This window comes from Phallusia mammillata, chromosome 3 (genome assembly GCF_965637545.1).
Source record: "Phallusia mammillata chromosome 3, kaPhaMamm4.hap1.1, whole genome shotgun sequence".
NCBI classification, from domain to species: Eukaryota; Metazoa; Chordata; class Ascidiacea; order Phlebobranchia; family Ascidiidae; genus Phallusia; species Phallusia mammillata.
In genome coordinates this window covers 24,163,120-24,185,582 of record NC_137254.1, presented here as the reverse complement: position 1 = coordinate 24,185,582, position 22,463 = coordinate 24,163,120, and the positions used below count along the sequence as shown (strand labels likewise).

General features: G+C 38.8%; 3 protein-coding genes across 4 annotated transcripts in view; 2 read left to right on the top strand and 1 right to left on the bottom strand.

Moving 5' to 3' along the window:
* The first annotated feature begins 1,499 nt into the window (after positions 1-1,499).
* On the top strand, positions 1,500-3,002 carry LOC145217825 (uncharacterized). Its single transcript, XM_080085166.1, has 4 exons — positions 1,500-1,764; positions 1,836-1,917; positions 1,978-2,068; positions 2,482-3,002. Exons 1-4 carry the CDS (start codon positions 1,635-1,637, stop codon positions 2,698-2,700), a joined length of 522 nt encoding a protein of 173 aa, XP_079941292.1. The 5' UTR covers positions 1,500-1,634; the 3' UTR covers positions 2,701-3,002.
* A 7,243-nt stretch (positions 3,003-10,245) lies between these two features.
* LOC145217821 (arylamine N-acetyltransferase, pineal gland isozyme NAT-3-like) lies at positions 10,246-12,458 on the top strand. The gene is made up of 5 exons (XM_080085163.1): positions 10,246-10,690; positions 11,093-11,282; positions 11,352-11,433; positions 11,499-11,592; positions 11,865-12,458. Exons 1-5 carry the CDS (start codon positions 10,361-10,363, stop codon positions 12,081-12,083), a joined length of 915 nt encoding a protein of 304 aa, XP_079941289.1. The 5' UTR covers positions 10,246-10,360; the 3' UTR covers positions 12,084-12,458.
* A 281-nt stretch (positions 12,459-12,739) lies between these two features.
* The window catches only part of LOC145217816 (protein TANC1-like), a 55,464-nt gene continuing 45,740 nt past the window's right edge, over positions 12,740-22,463 (bottom strand). For both annotated transcript variants that reach the window (XM_080085152.1, XM_080085153.1), the window contains exons 8-33: positions 22,286-22,452; positions 21,306-21,466; positions 20,769-20,931; positions 20,364-20,697; positions 19,920-20,153; positions 19,602-19,723; positions 19,359-19,525; positions 19,163-19,277; positions 18,891-19,090; positions 18,480-18,711; positions 18,058-18,363; positions 17,783-17,946; positions 17,584-17,703; positions 17,293-17,473; positions 17,060-17,224; positions 16,886-16,989; positions 16,726-16,819; positions 16,475-16,617; positions 16,195-16,365; positions 15,864-16,064; positions 15,588-15,786; positions 15,326-15,435; positions 14,993-15,185; positions 14,616-14,825; positions 14,223-14,433; positions 12,740-14,116 (exon numbers count right to left, since the gene is read on the bottom strand). In XM_080085152.1, coding sequence (XP_079941278.1) covers positions 13,516-14,116; positions 14,223-14,433; positions 14,616-14,825; positions 14,993-15,185; positions 15,326-15,435; positions 15,588-15,786; positions 15,864-16,064; positions 16,195-16,365; positions 16,475-16,617; positions 16,726-16,819; positions 16,886-16,989; positions 17,060-17,224; positions 17,293-17,473; positions 17,584-17,703; positions 17,783-17,946; positions 18,058-18,363; positions 18,480-18,711; positions 18,891-19,090; positions 19,163-19,277; positions 19,359-19,525; positions 19,602-19,723; positions 19,920-20,153; positions 20,364-20,697; positions 20,769-20,931; positions 21,306-21,466; positions 22,286-22,452 — 5,068 coding nt within the window. In that variant the 3' untranslated portion in view covers positions 12,740-13,515. The remainder of the gene's footprint in view (positions 14,117-14,222; positions 14,434-14,615; positions 14,826-14,992; positions 15,186-15,325; positions 15,436-15,587; positions 15,787-15,863; positions 16,065-16,194; positions 16,366-16,474; positions 16,618-16,725; positions 16,820-16,885; positions 16,990-17,059; positions 17,225-17,292; positions 17,474-17,583; positions 17,704-17,782; positions 17,947-18,057; positions 18,364-18,479; positions 18,712-18,890; positions 19,091-19,162; positions 19,278-19,358; positions 19,526-19,601; positions 19,724-19,919; positions 20,154-20,363; positions 20,698-20,768; positions 20,932-21,305; positions 21,467-22,285; positions 22,453-22,463) is intronic.

The window sequence follows — 22,463 nt, the reverse complement described above, 5'->3', positions numbered from 1 at the left end:
AATTGCGCCTAAATGTTCGTATACTTCATGGGATGTGCAAAGTGCCAACAGTGACTTTCAGAGCAGCAAAGAAGTGTGCACATCAAACAAAGTGTTTTAGTTTTGTATCTTCCAGTTCGGTATAATTGTTAAAACAATTTATTCCCTAAAGGTTTACATGCAAGTTATCGCAGCGTAAAACTGTAGTTATTGCAAGAAACTTAATGAAACGCGTTATTACAAGAGAAAATTGCAGTTTGCCCAAAGGAAAATGTAGCATTCCCACGTGCTTTATGAACTTAACCGTTACTAATCAAACATAACTTGCTTTTGAGCAGAACTATACCATGGAAGTTGAGAAATATTTGCAACGTATAGAATACAAAGGCAGCAGAGTCGCAAATTTGGACAACCTTAAAAAGCTGTGTTGGTGTAACGCTACACATGTACATCAATATACACTGGACTTGTACGGGGGCGAAGGAAAACAGTTTGACTTAGAAAAGATTTACCACAAAATAGTTGAAGTGGGCAGGGGTGGGTTTTGTTTTGAAATAAATGGAATATTTGGCGAACTCCTGAAGCTACTTGGGTATAAAGTTGATCTGTTACAAGGCAGCTGTTTTCTGCAGGGCCAGGATGAATTTAAACCTCCCTATGACCACCTTTTGCTTAAGGTTTGTACTGATGGTAAAAAGTTTCGTTTCGCCGAACCTTTTGAAAGAACTTGTCCGTTTGGCAACATTTTGGTGTTGTTTAGCCGAAATCGAAACAATTTTGCAGTGTCTGAATAAATGCTTAAGTTTAAAACACTTTTCGTCAAGCAACTATTGTCTACACCAGTGCTCTTCAACCTTTTTTGGTTTGGTGAACGCTTAAAGTTGTTGTGACGAACTCATGCACCCTGTTTACTTAAAAGGCAAACTGAGGTAAAAACGATATGAAAAATCATACATAAAGGCCGCATTTTTGATCAAAAACAATTAGCGTCAATCCGCACCATACGCAAAACGTCTTTTGACGTAGACATATACGTCAACCACACTGAAAGTGTTAGACATCAACATTTAAAAAAAATACAGAGGTTCATTTATACCTCAGTTAAAAGCTACATCTTTTTTCTAATATTCTGAAAGTCAAATATTCATGGTTCAATAAAAGTTTGTGATGCACCTGTGTATACTTTTTCGTACTGGTGCACCCTATGCATATTTTGGTGCACCCTAGGGAGCACCGTGTACGCCGGTTGAAAAGCACTGGTCTACACAATTCAATTATCAGTCATGATTGTCAATAATATAGTTAAATACAAGCCGCATAAACTAGCGTAAAGGCGTAAAAACAAAAGCGCGTTACGTCAGCTTGAGACAGACACGCCGTTGCTTCACTTAAAATGCGCTAACTACCTATACAATCCTATCTTTTAACGATCTCAGGATTTGAAAATGCCGTTATGTACTGGTAACGGTAACGTGATATTTAGAGTTTTAGACGAACCCAAACGTATTGTAATAAATGCTTTTTCATAATATGTAATAAAAAAGAAACAAAAATTGCCGCTCTATTTCTAAACGTGTTTTTGCAATGCTTTGAAGGTGCAAATTAATGCAGAAATTTGGATTGTTGATGTTGGATATGGTGCACCCTCATTTTTCATGCCTAAGCTACTCATATCAATGAAACCACAGGAGGAAATGAGCGGTACTTATCGCTTACGCAAAGTGGAAGATGATTGTGATTCATATTATGTTGAAAAGAGGCACAAGCAATCCTTTCACATGGACAGTTAGTTTTTTATGTTTGTGTGCAAATTCAATTTTAGCTTAATTGCAACAAAAATTTATTTTATTAATTAGCAGGGGAAAGAATTATCTCAGAGAAAAGAAAAACAAGCAGGTACAGCATTTGTGAAGATTGGAATATGATATTCCGATTTAGGTAACTTTTACATGGCTAGTGTGTTTTGTCAACAAAACTATCCATGGACATTTTATGCAGTACAACTCCACAAAAATGGGAAAACTTTCGAAATGGCTTTGCTAACAATATAATCCCTAATGGATTTCTAAGGACCAACTCACTTTTGGAGGTAAAATTTTGCATGTGTGTTGCTTGACTGCATGAAAAATGATTTACCCATTTGGAGGTAACAAAAGAAATCAGAATTTTCAGAAACCAAAATTGTATCTCCTTCACCAACTGGGGATGGGGATACAAGTGATTATGTGGTACAATGTAAAGTGAGAGTCCAAAATCAAATATTAAAAGCGATAACAGCTTTGTGCATAAATTCGGGAACACAATTATGAAAACAAATGTTATTTTATGGAAAATACCTGAACATTTAAGGGCACCAAAGTCAGACAATTTGTTTGTGGCATACAATGTATAACTTAACTGTACATGCTTGCCATACAAATTTAACACCTAAACTGGTCAAATTTCAAAACTTCATGCATCTACAAAGGCACAGCTAAACAAGCCCATTTTGATCTTTTGCAGTTATTCAACCAAACTGGAATTAAAATACTATGGGGAACAAAGTTAATAGAAAAAGTTTTTCCAGATCCTCTTACAGAAAAAATCAGGTGCAGGGATCTTTTTCCAGGTGAAGATGCAAGTCAAGAGGACATAAACAATGCATTACAAAAGCATTTTGGAATACAACTAGATTTCAAACCACAGTTTTGTTCCAAAAATTTCAAAATGCTAGTGCGATAATCTGGTGGATTTTGTTAGACTGGGATATTAAATTTAAGATTGTTGTCCAAACAAATGTATAAAATTAGAATTGTATTGACATTACTATAGTAATTAGTAATCAATTAGTGTGTCAAAAAATAGAATATGCAGTTTAAAAATGCATCAATATGCAATTAGTGTTAATTTCTGTTTCAAACAATTACAAACAAAAATACAGGTCCAGCAATAGTATGTATAAACTGTAATAATCATTAACTGAAATCTATTTGAACATAGATGCATAATGAAAGATGTATTTTGTGTATTTATACCACCAACCTCAAAATTTTCCGTCAATCATCTGTTGTAGAGTTCAAAACCAATGATGTATCTTTCCTTGGATCTCTTCAATATTTTGCTATGTCAGCTTAGTTCGTATCACAAAGGAAAAACTTCAGGTTCAATCATCAACAAACCAAAACAAATGATTCCCGATTTTATGATCAACAAGTCAAATCAAAATGACTTTTCTAACGCGCGCACTTGCAAACGTTACCATAAGCCAGTGGTTCTCAAACTTTTTTTTGTTGCGACGCCTCTGGAAAAGTTTTCTGGACTTGCGACGCACGAGCAAATTAAAGTCAATTAAGAAACTTATTATTAAAGTTGTGTTAATTGATACAACAACAAAAAGTTACGAAACGGAAATATTCTGCGACGCCCTTGGAAAATTGAAACGACGCACCAGGGCGTCGCGACGCACAGTTTGAGAACTACTGCCATAAGCCATCAGCGTTTTTGGATTAGTTGCTCGAAATCGAATGAAATGAAGTGTGAAATTTTTAAGATTCCCGCCTAAAGTTATCTAAGATGAGCCGAAACTTCTGCAAAAACACTTTTAGGTCGGAAGAAATAAGACTTGGGCATACTTCTTTACTGAGGCCAAGGTATTCCTTAAAACGTTTAAAGTTTTTGAAATGCGCTAAGATACTTCGCATGCATTGAAAACGCACTTGCATTGAAAAACTGCATAATAATGATGACGAAGCATAGAAATTGAAACGTCATGGTATTCGTAAACAAACGTATTACATTATTTTGGACCATTGTCATTCTGCCAGAATAAAATCGAAAAAAGGAATGCGATACGAGAGAACGTCAAGGATGGTTGCGCAACGAACGTTTTGGCCAAATCAAAATATTGACAAAATACGCTAAATTTAATACGATTTTTGAAACCTTTTCGGGCCCATTATTTTTTTTTAAATCGCAACATTGCCTTATCTTTTAGTCTATTTTAATAATCCGTTTTCGAAAAAGTGAACCCGACTCGATAATTACAGCAAAACGCAATTAACTAACACCCTCTTTGGACCAAATGCCGAAACTGACGAAATATGCTAAGTTCAATACAATTTTTGAAATCTTTTCGGGCCCATTATTTTTTTTAAATTCGCAACATTGACTCATCTTTTAGTCTATTTTATTATTCCGGTTTCAAAAAAGTGAACCCGACTCGATAATTACAGCAAAACGCAATTAACTAACACCCTCTTTGGACCAAATGCCGAAAGTGACGAAATACGCTAAGTTCAATACAATTTTTGAAATCTTTTCGGGCCCATTATTTTTTTTAAATTCGCAGCTTTGCCTCATCTTTTAGTCTATTTTATTAATCCGTTTTCAAAAAAGTGAACCCGACTCGATGATTACAGCAAAATGCAATTAACTAACACCCACTTTGGGCCAAATGCCGAAACTGACAAAATACGCTAACTTTATTACAATTTTTGAAATCTTTTAGGGCCTATTATTTTAACCCTGTTCGCCTACAATTTTTATTTTGCCGGTATTGGTTGAAAGCCATTACACCAACGTCAAGGTTCCGACAGTAGTAGTGGTTTGATTTTTTGCAGATAAAATCTTTGTTTGGACAAATTTAGTAGTTTAACCATTACAATGTACTGTTGTTTTTTGGGCTATGGTTACAATTTCCTGACCAATTATTTGTCCAAACAAAGAAAATAAAACTGCTAGCTTTCATGCAGTGCATGCACATAGCGCAACATTGTAACATGGAAATGCAGTTTTTTCATGCAATGCGATTTTTTTTCATGCAATTTTTTGATGGAATCATTTAATACGAAGATCAACATTTGTATTCGTTTTTAATATCATTGAAAAGTTTTTGTCGACATACCCATTTCTACGTACGACATATTCTTCACCTTCATGTATATAAGCTTCCAAATTTAGTACGTGGGTTAAAAACAAGTTGACATCAGAAGGAGTATTTTCAAGCGCGGAAGAAATCAAACTTCCTGATGGCGAATATTCAGATTTCAGTTCTTTTCCCACATAAGATTCTCTAAATATTTGTTGTCCAATAATACGCTGCCGCACGCGAGAACGACAGAATTTGTGATCAACAAAGCGCACAACATTCTCAAGGCATTCTTTATTTAAACCCTTACAAAACCTAAATTCTTGATTTATGCGAATCAGTTCACTTCTGCGCTTTTCATGAAACAAACACATACGATAACACTCGGGTAAGCATTTGGCTTCATTAAACGTTTTGGAAAGAATTGTATGCAGACTGTGAGCAATATACTTGTACGTTTCTTTTGTTTCTGAGTGTAGGTTTTCAAAGTCCGAAATCAGAATTAAATTGTCGTCAACTGATTGCTGTAGATCTATGTCTTTGCTGACAACAATGTCTTTCGTTGTAACAGATGACAAGTTGCAGTGACGTCGCCGTCTAACTATTACTTTAACTGACGTCGTTGGAGTTAGAGTTTTGGCAATTGCGTCAACATCTCCGCCGATTCGTTTTTTAAAAAACAGGCAACTTCCAGTCAGAATGTTTTCTTTTTCGCATTCAAATAATGTCCGTTTTACCATTTTATCATTGAAGAGGGTTAATCCTGGTTCATCAAATCTATAGCACTCGTAATGACCAGATGCAACGTTAGATCCCATATGAACTACCACAGAAACTAACTTGTAAGGATACGTTTGCGAAAAACATTGTAAGGATAGAGTTCTATCAGGGTTTACTGAAGTACAACACTTCTTTTGCAAAAACGTCAAAACGTTGCGAACAATTTCTTTGAATGCCCTATGAATATTCTTAAATTTCTTGCCGTTTAAAATTTCTGATGCCAATAACGTGGAGATGTATCCATATTGATCAGCACGAAAATAGTTACAAAGACGAACAACTCGTGCAATATAATGATCAACAGCCTTGTCTGTTAACCAACCAAGCGTTGTATCGGAGTGGGACTTATATGCGTTTTGCGTCAAAGCTGTGTACGTAGAACCAATTGGCTTAGGACAAATAGAGCACAAATCCAGCCATGATAACGTTTGATTACATGGCATAACAAGAGCCGAATTTGCAATTGTTACTGGGTTTAAAGGAACTTTATTCCAAACGAGACCTGCTACGGGTTTACACGTTGCAACAACATCGTCATTATTGGGACAAAATATGAAAGCAGGAATAACTGGGGTGTCTGTCATTTCGGTACTGTCCTGTAACGAAGTTGCCTTATTTTGATATTTTAGCTGTTTCACGAAACCTTGTGACGAGTAAAAACTGGTCGCATTGCGTTTTCTGTTCTTAAACCTAGACACAACCATAGGCATCGAAGTTGTAAACGGAACCAATTGTGTTTTCGAGACTTTTTTAGGAGTTGTTGTAAGGTGTTGCACAGAGTCGGCGAACTGTTTTTGTAAAACCTTTATGGCGTTGAAGTATTTTACCACGAAGTCGTCAATTCGCCCTACACGCTTGCCATCAATAAAATTAACTTTCATGTCTCCGAAATGTTCTTCAATTATACCTTGAGTTTGATTGTTTACCATAATAGTTTGGTGACCAGCTTGTTGCAAAATTTCACACTTTTTGAAAAATGCTTCGTACGCATCAAGTTGTTCGCTTGAAAGATTGCCTTTTGTGTCATGCCGAGTTAAATCTCCAAGCATTAACTGCGAGGTTGCGCAAATTCTACTTAAAATAATTTCCAGTACCTTCTCTCACAACTGAGGGTTGCAATAAACATTTTCGTCGCAATTGGTATACATGTGATCCTTGCACACCTGCGAAGTATTAAAATTATCTAAGTTATTTTTGTACCTAACGTAAAACGGTGAATGACGTTCCTGCAATCTGTCGGACGACTTGCAAGCATAAAAATAATCAGTGCTATCGTCGCTGCCGTTCTTACCATTGCCATCGTCGGTGTAGTCCCGTAGCCGAAATAATTGAAGGCGTTTAAAATGTTTTTCAACCAACGCAGAGGTTTTTTTACAGTTTGTCAAAATGTAAAAACTTTCTACGACCTCATCTAGTTCAGGTAGCGTCGTGCATGAAAACATTACGTTAATACAAAACAAGTAAGTTGTAACGATTTTACGCTTATTGCTGTATTTATGGCATAAACACTTGGCAGCTTTCATGGCATGACTGTAGCAATTATGAAAGATAGTTTTGGTCAAGTCAACCTCGTCAAATCTCCCGGTCACAATTTTGAAACAGCGGTTGTAAAAGTCTAATCGCGTTTCATGCAATATCGCTTTCAATGCAGCGTTCCACATAGCCATTGACCCATGAACTACAATTAGCGATGGTTTTTTAGCACGACCACAAATTTTAGCCACGTCGAACAAAAAGTTTTTCAGCAAATGACTAATTGTATTTGCATCATGTAAACAACTGACACATGTTGTTACGGGAAGGGGAGTTCCACCTTGTGTTGGGTTTGTAATTAATAAGGTGTACACCTGAAAGTCGGAATAATTTTCAAAACGTCGCAAAATGCTTCCTGTCGAATCGTAGTACGCAATATCAAAAACACAAATTTGATTGAAAGTTTTTACCTGCGCATCGGAATACATTACGACCATTGGCGGATGAACAGAAATGTGTCTGATAAAGTATTGGCTTTCCTTTTCCATTTCTAAGCGTAAAGTATTTAGGTACCACAATTTGCTTATTCGGCGACCTAGACTTCCTTCACTTTTAATATTATTCAATACAGATTGGGACGGCAGATATGTGTGCGCACCTAACCAACGTTCTTCCGGTTCCATTTGGTCGTAAAGTTCTCTGTACTCTTTAACAGCGGTCTTCGTTTGCATGCTTTGGGATTAATAAAATAGACTAAAAGATGAGGCAAAGCTGCGAATTTAAAAAAATAATGGGCCCGAAAAGATTTCAAAAATTGTAATAAAGTTAGCGTATTTCGTCCCTATTGGCATTTGGCCCAAAGTGGGTGTTAGTTAATTGCATTTTGCTGTAATTATCGAGTCGGGTTCACTTTTTTGAAAACAGATTATTAAAATAGACTAAAAGATGAGGCAAAGCTGCGAATTTAAAAAAAATAATGGGCCCGAAAAAATTTCAAAAATTGTATTGAACTTAGCGTATTTCGTCAGTTTCGGCATTTGGCCCAAAGAGGGTGTTAGTTAATTGCATTTTGCTGTAATTATCGAGTCGGGTTCACTTTTTTGAAAACGGATTAATAAAGTAGACTAAAAGATGAGGCAATGGTGCGAATTTAAAAAAATAATGGGCCCGAAAAGATTTCAAAAATTGTATCGAACTTAGCATATTTCGTCCCTATTGGCATTTGGCCCAAAGTTGGTGTTAGTTAATTGCATTTTGCTGTAATTATCGAGTCGGGTTCACTTTTTTGAAAACGGATTAATAAAATAGACTAAAAGATGAGTCAATGTTGCGAGTTTAAAGAAAATAATGGGCCCGAAAAGATTTCAAAATTTTTAATAAAGTTGGCGTATTTCGTCAGTTTCGGCATTTGGCCCAAAGAGGGTGTTAGTTAATTGCATTTTGCTGTAATTATCGAGTCGGGTTCACTTTTTTGAAAACGGATTAATAAAGTAGACTAAAAGATGAGGCAATGGTGCGAATTTAAAGAAAATAATGGGCCCGAAAAGATTTCAAAATTTTTAATAAATTTGGCGTATTTCGTCAGTTTCGGCATTTGGCCCAAAGAGGGTGTTAGTTAATTGCATTTTGCTGTAATTATCGAGTCGGGTTCACTTTTTTGAAACCGGATTAATAAAATAGACTAAAAGATGAGGCAAAGCTGCGAATTTAAAAAAAATAATGGGCCCGAAAAGATTTCAAAAATTGTATTGAACTTAGCATATTTCGTCCCTATTGGCATTTGGCCCAAAGTGGGTGTTAGTTAATTGCATTTTGCTGTAATTATCGAGTCGGGTTCACTTTTTTGAAAACGGATTGTAAAAATAGACTAAAAGATAAGGCAATGGTGCGAATTTAAAGAAAACGATGGGCCCGAAAAGATTTCAAAAATTGTATTGAACTTAGCGTATTTCGTCAGTTTCGGCATTTGGCCCAAAGAGGGTGTTAGTTAATTGCATTTTGCTGTAATTATCGAGTCGGGTTCACTTTTTTGAAAACGGATTAATAAAGTAGACTAAAAGATGAGGCAATGGTGCGAATTTAAAAAAATAATGGGCCCGAAAAGATTTCAAAAATTGTATCGAACTTAGCGTATTTCGTCCCTATTGGCATTTGGCCCAAAGTTGGTGTTAGTTAATTGCATTTTGCTGTAATCATCGAGTCGGGTTCACTTTTTTGAAAACGGATTAATAAAATAGACTAAAAGATGAGGCAAAGCTGCGAATTTAAAAAAAATAATGGGCCCGAAAAGATTTCAAAAATTGTATTGAACTTAGCGTATTTCGTCACTTTCGGCATTTGGTCCAAAGAGGGTGTTAGTTAATTGCGTTTTGCTGTAATTATCGAGTCGGGTTCACTTTTTTGAAACCGGAATAATAAAATAGACTAAAAGATGAGTCAATGTTGCGAATTTAAAAAAAATAATGGGCCCGAAAAGATTTCAAAAATTGTATTGAACTTAGCATATTTCGTCAGTTTCGGCATTTGGTCCAAAGAGGGTGTTAGTTAATTGCATTTTGCTGTAATTATCGAGTCGGGTTCACTTTTTTGAAAACGGATTAATAAAGTAGACTAAAAGATGAGGCAATGGTGCGAATTTAAAAAAATAATGGGCCCGAAAAGATTTCAAAAATTGTATCGAACTTAGCGTATTTCGTCCCTATTGGCATTTGGCCCAAAGTGGGTGTTAGTTAATTGCGTTTTGCTCTAATTATCGAGTCGGGTTCATTTTTTTGAAAACGGATTGTAAAAATAGACTAAAAGATAAGGCAATGGTGCGAATTTAAAGAAAACGATGGGCCCGAAAAGATTTCAAAAATTGTAATAAAGTTAGCGTATTTCGTCACTTTCGGCATTTGGCCCAAAGTGGGTGTTAGTTAATTGCGTTTTGCTCTAATTATCGAGTCGGGTTCAGTTTTTCGAAAACGGATTATTAAAATAGACTAAAAGATAAGGCAATGTGACGAATTTTAAAAAAATAATGGGCCCGAAAAGATTTCAAAAATTGTATTAAATTTTGCGTATTTTGTCAATATTTCGATTTGGCCAAAACGTTCGTTGCGCATCCATCTGTGACGTTCTCTCGTTTCGCATTCCTTTTTTCGTTTTTATTCTGGCAGAATGACAATGGTTATTTTGGAACCCTTTTGTAATCGCGAGTCACGACTGCGTGCTGCTGCCAAAGGACAAAAGCACAAAACCCCAGCATATTTTTAAAACGTTGGTCTTGAACTACCAATTACCATGGACGTGCAGAAATATTTGCAACGTATAGAATACACAGGCAGCAGAGTGGCCAATTTGGACAACCTTAACCAGTTGTGTTGGTGTCACGCTACACATGTTCCTCAATACACATTGGACCTGTTCGGGGGTGAAGGAAAACAGTTTGACTTAGAAAATATTTACCACAAAATTGTTCAATTGGGTTTGGGTGGGTTTTGCTATGAACTAAATGGACTATTTGGTAATCTTCTAAAGTTGCTGGGGTATAAAATCGAGCTTTTGCAAGGCAGCTGTTTTATGCAGAGTTCCGATGAATTTAATTTTCCTTTTGATCACCTTTTGCTAAAGGTTTGTACCTTAGTTTATTGTGTTTGAATTATGCAAGCAATATTATTACCAAATGTGCAAATGAATGTAACAATATGTCAATATTGTAGGTGATTAAATCTAACTTATTACTAGAAAACCCAAACACTTACCAAGTGGCCCTAAACACAGCAAAGAAAAATATGCTGTTATATTGTAGCATTTTATGAAGAAACAATAAAGGTATTTCAGAGATCTAATTGTCAAACTTATGAAATCCATACTACCAATCCATTACTGTGGGATTTTTGCTCCAAACACATTTTATTGATTCTTAGCGGACCAAAGTTGCTTCAAAGTTTCAACAGATATTTAGGTATAGTTATCATAGCTTCTAGAAATTGCCCTATACTTATAAAGTTACATATTTGCAATACTTTCAAGGTGACCATTAATGAAGAAATTTGGATTGTTGATGTTGGCTATGGTGCACCCTCATTTTTCATGCCCAAGTTACTTGTGTCTATGGAATCACAGAAAGAAATGAGTGGAATATACCGCTTGCGCAGGGAAGAAGATGCTCATGATTCATATTTTGTTGAAAAAAGGCACAAGCAATCCTTTCACATGGACAGTTAGTTTTTATTGAGCATACAATGTGTTTTTAGCGAGATCGCAAATGTAAATTTATGTTCATTATTAGCTGGGGAGAAAATAACTGCCAACAAAAGGAAAATAAGCAAGTACAGCATCAGTGAAGATTGGGACATCATATTCAAATTTAGGTATCGAATATTAAATACAAAATGTGGTTTAGTGCCTAAACAATCAATTTAAATTTGTCGAACAGTACAACTCCTCATGAATGGGAAGAGTTCCGGGTAGGCTGGAATAGTCATTTGGGCAACCCTAATGGATTTCTCATGACCAACTCATTTTTAGAGGTAGAAAAACATTGTTTTAGTTTTCTTTTTGATGACTGTAGAAGCAAAATGTTTGAGCATTTCAACCTAGTGTTGCTCTGTTTGATATTTTATGTCTTCATTTTCTGATGCAAAAATAAGTGTATAGATGGCTGCACCATTTTTGTAATACAAATGCTTGGTTTAGGGCAACAAATGTCTAAGTTTCATATCCATATGCTATTAAAAATAAATTGTCAAATGTTAGCATACCTAATAAATCATACTGTACAGATATATTTCTACCTTTGCAGTTGTTTACCCATTCTGGTCTCAAAATACTATGGGGAGGAAAGTTGATGGAAAAAGAATTTCCTGACCCTCTTACAGAGAAAATTAGGTGCACAGATCTTCTTGTACATGAAGATGGAAGTGATCAAGACATATACAGTGCAATTAAAGAGCATTTTGGAATAACTCTAGATTTTAAGCCAAAGTTTTGTTCCAAAAACTTTAGGATGCTTGTGCGGTAATGAAATGCTTGTGGTGCAAATTTACATGCAATTAAAATTGGTTAATAATGATTCAACTGTCCAAATACATGTGTGCCGTATTTGTATGTTGCACATTTGTAACACTAACCTCAACTTTGTCTCATACATCAGGGTAGCAAAATGCTTTCACCTAGGTAACTTTGCCACTGTGATTTGTATGCCAAATGTCTCCCTCACCTATTTCTGATTATTTTTTACATGTAATTTTAAACCTCAAATTTATCCGCAAAAAGTATGTACGCTTGTCCCTTACTCACCCTTTTTCTCCTGTAGATCGTGTGCTTGATTGATTGATTTCCAATGTTGTGGCTATTTAAACCGTAAATTTCCAAAATATACCGCTACTTGAAAGTGTGACCGCCTAGGAACTTACATAATTTTGAATGAATCTCCATTCCCACTGGGCTGGTTTCGCATTCAGCATTTTTCCCGCCCAAATTTATATAAGATGAGCAAGGGGAATTGCAAAAACTTGTTAGAATCCGGGTCTTGTGCATCATTAGTCATTAAGAACAAAGAAAAAAAATCAGCCCGCAGACCTAAAGATTATGTTGCCGCAATGAGTGTCAGCGTAGGGTTCCTGACTAAAGGTTTTAATTCTGCTTAATTTGAATACTTTTAAACATTCAAAGAGCTAGGTTCGTGAAGATTTTAATAATGTGAAAATTGCGCAACACAAATGAACAATATACTTTAAAAGCATGATGGTCAAAAACCGACAGCGTCAAATGATTGCAAACACAGCGTCAATTCAGAAAGCACTAAAAGCGCAATTCTTATAATTGAAAATCAGTCCAATGCATTTACACAGCTGTTCGGGACAGTCCTACAGCATATACATTGAATAAAATCAATTAACAAATTTGTGCACTTTTTTACACAATTGTAAAAACAGATGAAACTTACAGTCGTAGATCTACTTGGGATTCATGAAAACATATCCAATATAGAAGATCCTGTACCAGGGAGACTTTTTAACGTAAATATAGCACATCATATAGTATGTAATCGGGCAGTGGACAAAATACAGCGTACGAAGCATATTTAGGCTTAAATTAGGAAAGCACCACAGCGCGTAGCGAGCCTGTACAAGCAGCAAATAACTTAAAAAAACATTTGAAAAACATTGGTTTTCTAATAGTACTGTTGGCTCGAGAACGACATAGAAATAAAGCTGTTTTAAACAGAAACTTTATCGGCCTGTTAGTGTTTCAAAATTCACTGCTTTTTATTTTGTCCAATTGCTGTGTTTTTTACGTAGTATTTATTTTTACGTATTGTTTAGATGTTTTTTGCCTTGTTTTATCAAAAATGCGCTTTACAGAAGAGTGAAAGACAACACTTGAAGAAAATGCACAGCGATGACATAAGATCCCAAGTGACCTAAATTTTGGTCGCTAAAACAAAATAATCACAAGTCTGTGACAAATGAACCACGTGACGGATCCATGTGATGTTGCGTCACGCGTCGATAGTTCGACCGGGCAGCGTCTGCGGCCATTTGTTGAACATCGCCACAAAGTGACCTCGTATCTTCCTCATAAGGGTAGCGTCCATTTGTTACTTGACCTCGCGTTTCTTCCGACATAGAGCGGTTGAAATCACCCGCACGAGGGCGGCAGTGAGGATTTGTTCGTGGTAAGGCGCGGTGTCCAGCTGATGCGTTGTTCTGCCCGCGCCTCGACACATGAGGGGACGGTTCAGGAGGATAAGGAGCCAAACTCAACATTGATTCAGCCAAACTCTCGTGGGAGTTTCCTCGACCGATCCGGTTTTGTCCTCCAGTACACAAGGGCGCCAACTGGTGACTTGAGTCGTGTTGGGAGGACGAGTATCCATGGTAACGAGGTTGATAAGAGCGTGAGAGCTCTGCGCCAGGGACGGCCGGTGAGGGTGAACTACCGCGGCTGTGGTTGCCATGGTTTCCGTGGTAGCTGGAGTTTGAGTTAAGGCGCTGGCGAGGTTGAGGAACGGGAATGATTTCGGATGAGGCGGAAGGTGGACGTGAATGTCTGCAGAAGAAGAAAATACACATTACAATATTAAAAACACAAATGTATGCGCAATGTGTGTTTCTTGTTCATAAGATTCTCTTTGATAAAAAAAAACAATCCCCACCTCGTTCCTCCTTTTCGCATTTCATCCTTAATCCTTTCAATCAGTCGTTTGATTTCTTTCATGTTATGGGGAGGAGCGGTTTTCTCGGCCTCAATGACATCACATAGTGCGGCCTGGAGCCTGGATTCCTCGCGAAGGACGCGGGCGCGGGCGTACAAAGCTTCGTACCAATGGGGTTTCAACTCCAGTGCTCGAGAAGCAGTTTTTTCGGCTGCAAAAAGTTGTAAAGTTTAGTGTCAAATTGCGCGAACTTCCAACAAACGAAATTATAGACAAATTGGTGTGAAAATCAAGTCAATACATTGAGTGTATCGCTTATCCGATATTACCAAGTAAATATTCAACCACTTACAAGGCTTATAAAATTTAAATCAGTAAGGGCAATATTCTTACCTCCTTCTAAGTCATCCAATTTCCTTAGACACCTCGAGTAACCAAGAAGGAGATGCGCAGTGAGATCAGCAAGCTTGCTTTGTGCAGTCATGCGATCAGCACGTGACGAACTCAATTCACCGACATGCTTGAGTGCGCGCGCATACGTGTCGTTGGCGCTGTCCCAGTCATAGGCCTTGTACATGTTGTTGCCGTCTTCAAGGCATTTGTCTGAACAAAAAACAAAAAACGTTATCACTGGATATTTTTCCACTTATTTTAATTTGGGACAAACATACTTGTTTTGTAAGTTATCTTGTTAACTCATATTGTTGGTAACGTTTTAAATTGCGGTAATACAAGCCGTCTATTGAATTGAACAATTCTATTAAACTTACTCAGGAGAGCTAGAGTGACGTCAGTTTTGCCGGTTGCCATTGCCCACGACGTTGGCAAAATTTGGGCACCTCTGCGCAACAGCTTGGCAACCACCGCGATGTTTTGACATCCGATTGCACGATCTAGTGCACACATACCGGTAGCATCAACGTGAGTTATGTCAGATCCAGCTTCTAACAAAATATCCACGATCTGCAAACAAAAACGGTTTACTACAATTCTAAGCCAAACGACCGAGAACTATAAACAGTTAGGATATTGTTAGGCAATTACTAAAATTTCTCTCTGGGTACTCGTATAGTGTGACAACCATAGACATTTGCTTGACATACCTGGGGATCACCGAAAAATGCGGCTAGATCCAATGCAGTTCTTCCACTGGAATCAATATGAGCAATATTGGCGTTTCTGCTGATCAAGGATCGCACACAAAGTGCTTGGCCTGTACAATGAACAATACAATTGTTTAAAAACTTACTACCTTACGACAATGATACACATTTACTGGGCAGAATGCATAGAACTGAACACTTTGTACCTGAAAAAAATAACTTATAGACCCACAACCATACATGTACATATTATTATATTTACCTTGCAAGGCAGCCCAGCTCAATGCAGTCAGGCCTTCTCTGTCAGCGGCGTTCAAATTTGCACCCCTTGAAAGGAGCAATTCCAAAACACCGAGATGTCCACTACAGGCAGCCATAATGAGGGGGCTCTTCCCGCCTAAGTCACGTGTCTCAAGTGAGGCACCGCAGTTAAGCAGCAAATCAGCAGCATCCCATTCGCCCTGTGATAAAGCACAACGTTAAGAGATGAAGTTTTTTATGCTATTTTCTTAACGGAAAAACGTTCATTTCAACTTACGTGCTTAACTGCACACAGAAGTGGAGTCATGCCCATCTTGTTTCGATGTTCGATCTTGGCTTTGTATTTGCGAACCAGGAACTCGCAGGCGCTTGACTTTCCGTGAGCGGCGGCTGAAGTCAGAGGGGACTCGCCGTTTGATGGCTCCTGGCCGTCGACATCACATTGGAAGGCATCGTTTTCAAGAAGGTACTCCATGAGCTGTGAATCAAATAATAATATTTTAGCGTTTAAATTACTACAACAAGCAATTCGCACCATAAAATGCATTAAGATTTTTGGCATGTTTTTCCTGTATGTGTATATACATTTTATCTGTTCAAAATCCTACCTTTATATCTCCGGTGGTTGCAGAAGCCACCAGAGCTTGTTGTGCCGCGAAAGTTCTATACTGCTCATTTCTGTATAGGTCGCAGTTTAACAGCAACTTGGCAGCATCCGCGTGGCCACGTGATATAGCGTGAAGGAGAGGAGTGTGACCGTTGTGATCTTCCTGGTTCAGCTGCAAGCAAAATATTTCCATTAAGTGATGAACTTGTGAACATTTTACAGTCTCAGGATTTTTACACATTTGGGTCAAGTGTTATATCTCAGTCATGCCGTTTACTTACCGCTGGCCTATATCGGAGCAGAAGATCCACCATATGAGGCCTACCAGCGGCTGCAGCGAATGTCAGTGCTGACATACCGTTGGAAGCTGGCAAATTGACATCAGCTCCAAACATCAACAGCAGTTCAGCAAGCTCGAGGCAACCTTGAAAATAAAAAGCCTTAGTTAGAACTTGGATACTTGTCAATCAATATAATTTGAATGCATTTCACCGAACTTTGATTCAACAGATCAAAGTACAACGTTCTTTACCTGTGTGTGCTACGACAGCCAATGGAGTTGCATTGGAGAATACCTGAGTGGGAACGTTTGGGTTTGCCCCGGCTCTCAACAGCAGTTTGCTCACCTACAAAAGTAGTTGATATTAACATAGGTTCATAAGCACAGAGAGGAAATGTGAGATATGACAAACCTTCATGTTTGGGAAAAACAGATTTCTAATTGATGTCAACGCTTCTGTGAGCTGATGACTGCTTTCTGCCATAAGATGAGCATTTCTTTCGCTTGCACTTACACCTATAAAACACACAGGGTCAAATAAACAACACTTTTGGTATTATTCCAGACATCAAGTTAGACTACGAACCTGTTTGCTTCGACGTGTTTTTAAACATGGACGCCTTGAGTACGTGATGAGCTAACTCAAGTGTAGCATGCTTGTGCAGACGCTCAGGGGGCTGCTTTGACAGGACTTTAGCCAGGAGGAAGTAACCGACTTTGATGTCAACCTTGAATCGACTTGATGATTGAACTGCAAACAGACGAATAGGTTATAGAGTTGCCGAGAAAAAGTTGGAATTTGTTGCAGGGCGAACTTACGGGTGCCGTTAGTGGGAACTTGTGTGGATTGACCGATAAGCCATTCCCGGAAACAGGAGTGAAAGAAAGTCCTGCCCGAGGTAGGAGAGAGTTGGACGAGGAAGTCGGTAAGCAAATCCATTCTTTGCTTGAACTTCGGCCAAGATAACTCTTCGTTGGGGGGTAAGCCACAGCACACAGCCTAAAAGATTAAAACAACGGTTAAAATTGATGATATATGACAGTTAGTGCTACAGGGAAGGTAAATACACTTGTAACAGTGGTTCATTACATAAGGGAGCCTTGTTTTACCTGGTACAGTTGTTCGTCTTTTAGTGGGTACAGAGATGCCAATGCTACCGCAATTATGCTCCTGACGTCATCGTAGGAGGTGTAGCTCATAAAGCGAAGATTGCATTTCAATAGGAAGACCTAAATATCAAAAGATAAGTTTAAGTTTAACTTTCATCACTTACAAAATAAGTTCACTTGTAAATTAAATATCACAAACCTCATGAAGACTTTGGGGCACAGTCTTAAATCCGGCACTCTTTGGAACGATGTCACCTTGCTCCATCAGATCTAGGGTCATTCTAAGGTAGAGGAAATTTCCCTTGGCCATTCTGATCAGATGCTGGGCCAGTTGCTTTTGAACTACTGCTGGGTCTGTTTTTCCTATTACACAAAATATGACAATTACATTCAGAATCAAATATACTTAAAGTACATCATTCACATATGTTATCGCTCATCTGGATCTATGCTGTTTTTACTTCGTTGACCAACCTGATAATGTGAGATTTGACAGACAGCTTGCTCCTGCCACCCTGTGACTGATATAGAGCTGTGCGTCACGTGATACGTTTAGGTTTTCCTCCCCACCATCCAAGCTCATAAAATGAACCGGAAAACTTGAAATGAGCTCTTGGTCATCAGTGCGACATGTTGCCACAATTTTGATGAAGTCCGGAAAATCGGGTAGGTGTCGTTGCAAGAAGCCAACGATTGAGTAACCATAGTCAGGTCGGTACTGCTCTGCGTCGCTTAATGCGTCAATCAAGATCACCAGGTTTGATCTTGGCAGCTTTTGACCTTTAAATATGATACGTATGTTAAGTAATAGCAAATGCTTGGCCTTGTGTTAGCTCTAGTTCATACTTTTTGGGAAGCCATTTAACATACACAGTATTAGGGTTGAACTGACTTACTTCTTTTCAGCATGATCAGGGGCTCGATAATTGCTTTCATCAGAGCCTGGGTGGGATTTTGAATGCAACTTCGAACGCTGAGTAGATTCTGCAGGTGAGGTTCGCTGATGAGAAGTTCTCTGTATGCTGTAAGCTGTGGAGCTTGGGTCAGTTGTGCTGCAATGCTGTGGATGAACTCTGGCACGTAACACGTCGTGTTGTTGTCTGATTGGCAGAAATGGAAAGCCACAACCTATGTAGAAAAGAATCGAGGTTATGCACCACGAAACGATATAATCCTCCACCTATGTATTATATTGGCAGTCAAGTAATAAATATAGTGTCAAAAACACAAGTTTCCATTACACTGCCTTGTATATAGGTTAAAACGGTGTAAGAAATGGCTTAATTGAATAGTAAAAAACAACGTACCTGAGACGCTACTTTTCGGCAGGAGTCCTCGGTCAATGAAGTTTGTGATCCCGCCCTGCTATTGACTGAACTGCCGAACGCTGGGCTGCTGGTTCGACTTGAATGGGTCGAGCTACGGTGGCTTCCAGTCGAAGGAACATAGAGCTGGCGTGCGTTGGACATAGGGCTCGATGAACGATGCAGGTGGGACCGTATTGTGTCTAAAAGATTGCATGGTTAGACTTTGTTTTGCCAACAACTGTGTTGAAAGGAGTTTGTATTACAAAACTTACCTTCTCCGAACTTTAATGAGTTGTTTTGTTTGTTGTTTCTTAAACCGTGATAACTGTAGGAAACAAGATGATTGATCAAAGTGGTCTTGCCTTGACCTGATCCTCCCATGACAACCTAAAAAAAGCGATATTTAAACGATGCAAAACAACTTATATATTTTGAAAAGCTAGGTCTTTTCTATTGATAAATACGTACCACACCCTTGCTCATCTTCGAGTCCCCGCAGGACAATGAACTGAGAATATCACCGTACACCCATTCCCGCCCAATAAACTTTGTCTCGCTGGTGACAGCAAGCGGTAGTTCAAAGTTCAAAGGTGTCAGATTGACCTCTGGTGATCGGTAAGGGGCAAAGCGAACCGCTGAAAATCAAACAATAGTTTACAGAAACTTAATTCGCAAACAAAGGTGCACGTAAATATGTTAAATATAAGTTACCTTTGGGTTGTTCGGTGTTGCTGATTTTCCTCCTTTCGCCAGGGTTGGAACGGGTGGAGGATCTGTTGTTGCTATGACGACTGAAAGTGTCTTCGTCGTAGGTTACAGTGGGAGATGAATTTCTGCAAAAGTTTCACAATTTTAATTGGATTTAAATCTCAGACATTTGCTGTTTTTCACTAAAAGACGTTACACTGTAATACGTAAGTGTAATGTCATAACAGACTAATACAGTTAAGTTCAATGCTGTGATACCAAACCATAGAGTACAAGCAGCCATAACCAGTAACAACAAATACAGGCAAACGTCAAACCTACCTATCGTCGTGACCAGTGTCCATCAAAGGCGGAGGTTGTGGAGCGGAGGCGGCGTGAGGTCGGGAGTTCTCCCAAATGGCGCCCGAACTTCCGTGCATTGATCTCCCGCGGGATTCGGGAACTCTACTCATGGACTCGGCTCGTCCCAACGCCGTTGTCGACATGGATGATGTAAGCGCGGGATAACGGCCTTGTGTTGGCTGAACTGGGCTCTCTCTTCGAGGATCTTGGACCCTGTTACAGTTAAAATATTAGAGTCAGTTGGCCATAGAAAATCTGCAAAACTGGCCGTAATATATATGAGTCACAACAAAAAAGTTTTTTAATTTATTGTACACTCTTTATAAACGTACAGTGGAAATCGCTTCTATACCGTTGGATGGGAAAACATTGTTGACCAAGTTTAGGTGCATTGAGAAAATACATTGTGTTGCTGCAACTTACCACAAACGACCCCTTGTTTCTTCAGTCGCTTCATTATGATGTGATCCAACATTTCCGTCCGATGATAACCTAAGCCTTCCAGTCAAAGTGTTATTTGCCGATCGGCCTGAATCCTCAACATAACTTTGGCTGGAAACCATTCGGTCAAACTGAGGCCTTTGCTCAACGCAGGGTGTAGGTGGATTGGAATATGCCCTGGACGCCGACAAGCGAAGACTTAAGTCGGTTTTCGGCGGCCTCGTTGGGGCGTTGTACTGTATTTCGGAATCCACATGTTGCTGGAGACGCATTGAGAGCGAGTGCATGTTTTGTGGATCGTGGAACTGTGAGGATTCTATATGTAGAAAGATGTATTGATAAAACATATGGCGAATTGGGAGAAAACAATGTCAGTATGGTGGTTACCTTTTGGAGGTAGAGGCGGAGGGGGGAGAGATTTCTCGAAATCCTCCTCATTATCAATAGGAGGTGGTGGTGGAGGAGGGAGATCTTGTACCGATTGATCCTCATCTCCATCTTCCACGGGAGGAGGCGGAGGTGGGGGAGGAAGGGGCTCATTGCTGAATCCCTACAATACAATACAGCCAATAAGTTTGCGAATTCTTTCTCGATTTATTAAGGTTTTACATTAGAAGGTATGTAAGGAATATTCTGAGCTGGTATTAACAAATATGTTCTGTTTGAATTAAATGCTCCATAGCTTCATAAACGTTCATTGGAAGAGACTAATATAATCTGCTTTTCTCATTAAAACACATGAGTTGTAGTTTACAAATTTCGACCAATGCTTGGGAGACCGGTTTGATTCGGTTTAACGCCTTCAATGGGCCTGGCGTACTATGATTTATGTGTATGCTGTGATCGCTGGTCTACAATTACACGGCCGTTTCAAGGCAGATCCCAGTATGAGTGTATTTATCTTAGTTTGTTTCGACAACTTACATTTGTCTTTACAGGTTTTAGTGATTGGCGGCCGGTGGAACCAACTTCACAGACAGATACCGCCGGGGTGATCGACCGTGATGACGACACGCTTGAACGGGTAGAGTGGCTTGGGGAGTCGCGACAAAGTTGTGGGAGTTTTGTCACCTCTGAGCTGGCATCTGTAAAAACAATACAATCGCACATAAGGATTGCTATTTACACGTTAAGGCTTATCTTACGAAACAACTGCTTTTATTACCTATATAATTAACACGTTATATAAATTGGAATGCTAGGCAAGCCGGTTATGTAACTTTTGCTCTTAAACCGCAGATTACGGCGTTTTTTGCTGTTTATACTTTGCCCTTTCGAGTACATCTTCACCTGTGTTTATGCGATGTACGGTCACGCCTTATACATTCGCCAATTAAGGGTATTGCCCACGTCATGAACAGCGAGCAACTTTCAGGATAGACCACTTTCGTTGTATATGAGTTGTAACTATTCCAATGTAAACTTTAAAACACGGAGGCGAGTTCCTCGGGTTCCACGTAAAGCAGTTATTTTTACGATTCAATCCGTTCCAGTATAAACAAAGACAACGCCATGTTTTCAGTAAACTCACAACGAGGCTACTGGATCAGGGAACTGAACCACCCGGTCGAGTCCAGTTATAGATTGAGCATTGGCGACCGCCGGGAAGGGCGGAAACCGCTTTACATCACTTTGTTGTTCGATATTTGCGATGACGATGAATAGCCGCGCCCTTACTGTTACAAAGGCCTAGCCGGCGTGGTTGAACGGGAGAACAGACTTTTTTGCTGGCAATAATGTCTCGTATTTCGGTTTATGTTGCACACATCCCTATCTTTGTGAATAAACGACTATTCTCAAGTACAAGCTTAATATTCGGAGTTACATGACTTTGTAGTATTTTTCAATGTATAGTATTAAAAACCTTGTTAGATACCTTCAAGTAAGATAGATATTTTTTGTACCTCTTTCCATAGATGAATCATCTGGTATTCTTTGCTTCCTTGTGGAGGGTCGGCGAGGTCTCACGGAAGAAGTTCTTCCTCCGGAAGCGCTACCGCGTCGAGGATCAGAGTTCCACAAACTTGCACTTGACTGTTCGGCTAACTTGGCTTGCATCACGTTGGCTGAACTGAAAAGGCA

Coding starts and splice junctions, on each gene's coding strand:
- LOC145217825 (XM_080085166.1), top strand. CDS start 1,635: ATGCCTAAGCTACTCATATCAATGAAACCACAGGAGGAAATGAGCGGT. Junction 1,765..1,835: donor GCAATCCTTTCACATGGACA/GTTAGTTTTTTA, acceptor TTTATTAATTAG/CAGGGGAAAGAATTATCTCA. Junction 1,918..1,977: donor AATATGATATTCCGATTTAG/GTAACTTTTACA, acceptor CATTTTATGCAG/TACAACTCCACAAAAATGGG.
- LOC145217821 (XM_080085163.1), top strand. CDS start 10,361: ATGGACGTGCAGAAATATTTGCAACGTATAGAATACACAGGCAGCAGA. Junction 11,434..11,498: donor GACATCATATTCAAATTTAG/GTATCGAATATT, acceptor TTTGTCGAACAG/TACAACTCCTCATGAATGGG. Junction 11,593..11,864: donor TGACCAACTCATTTTTAGAG/GTAGAAAAACAT, acceptor CTACCTTTGCAG/TTGTTTACCCATTCTGGTCT.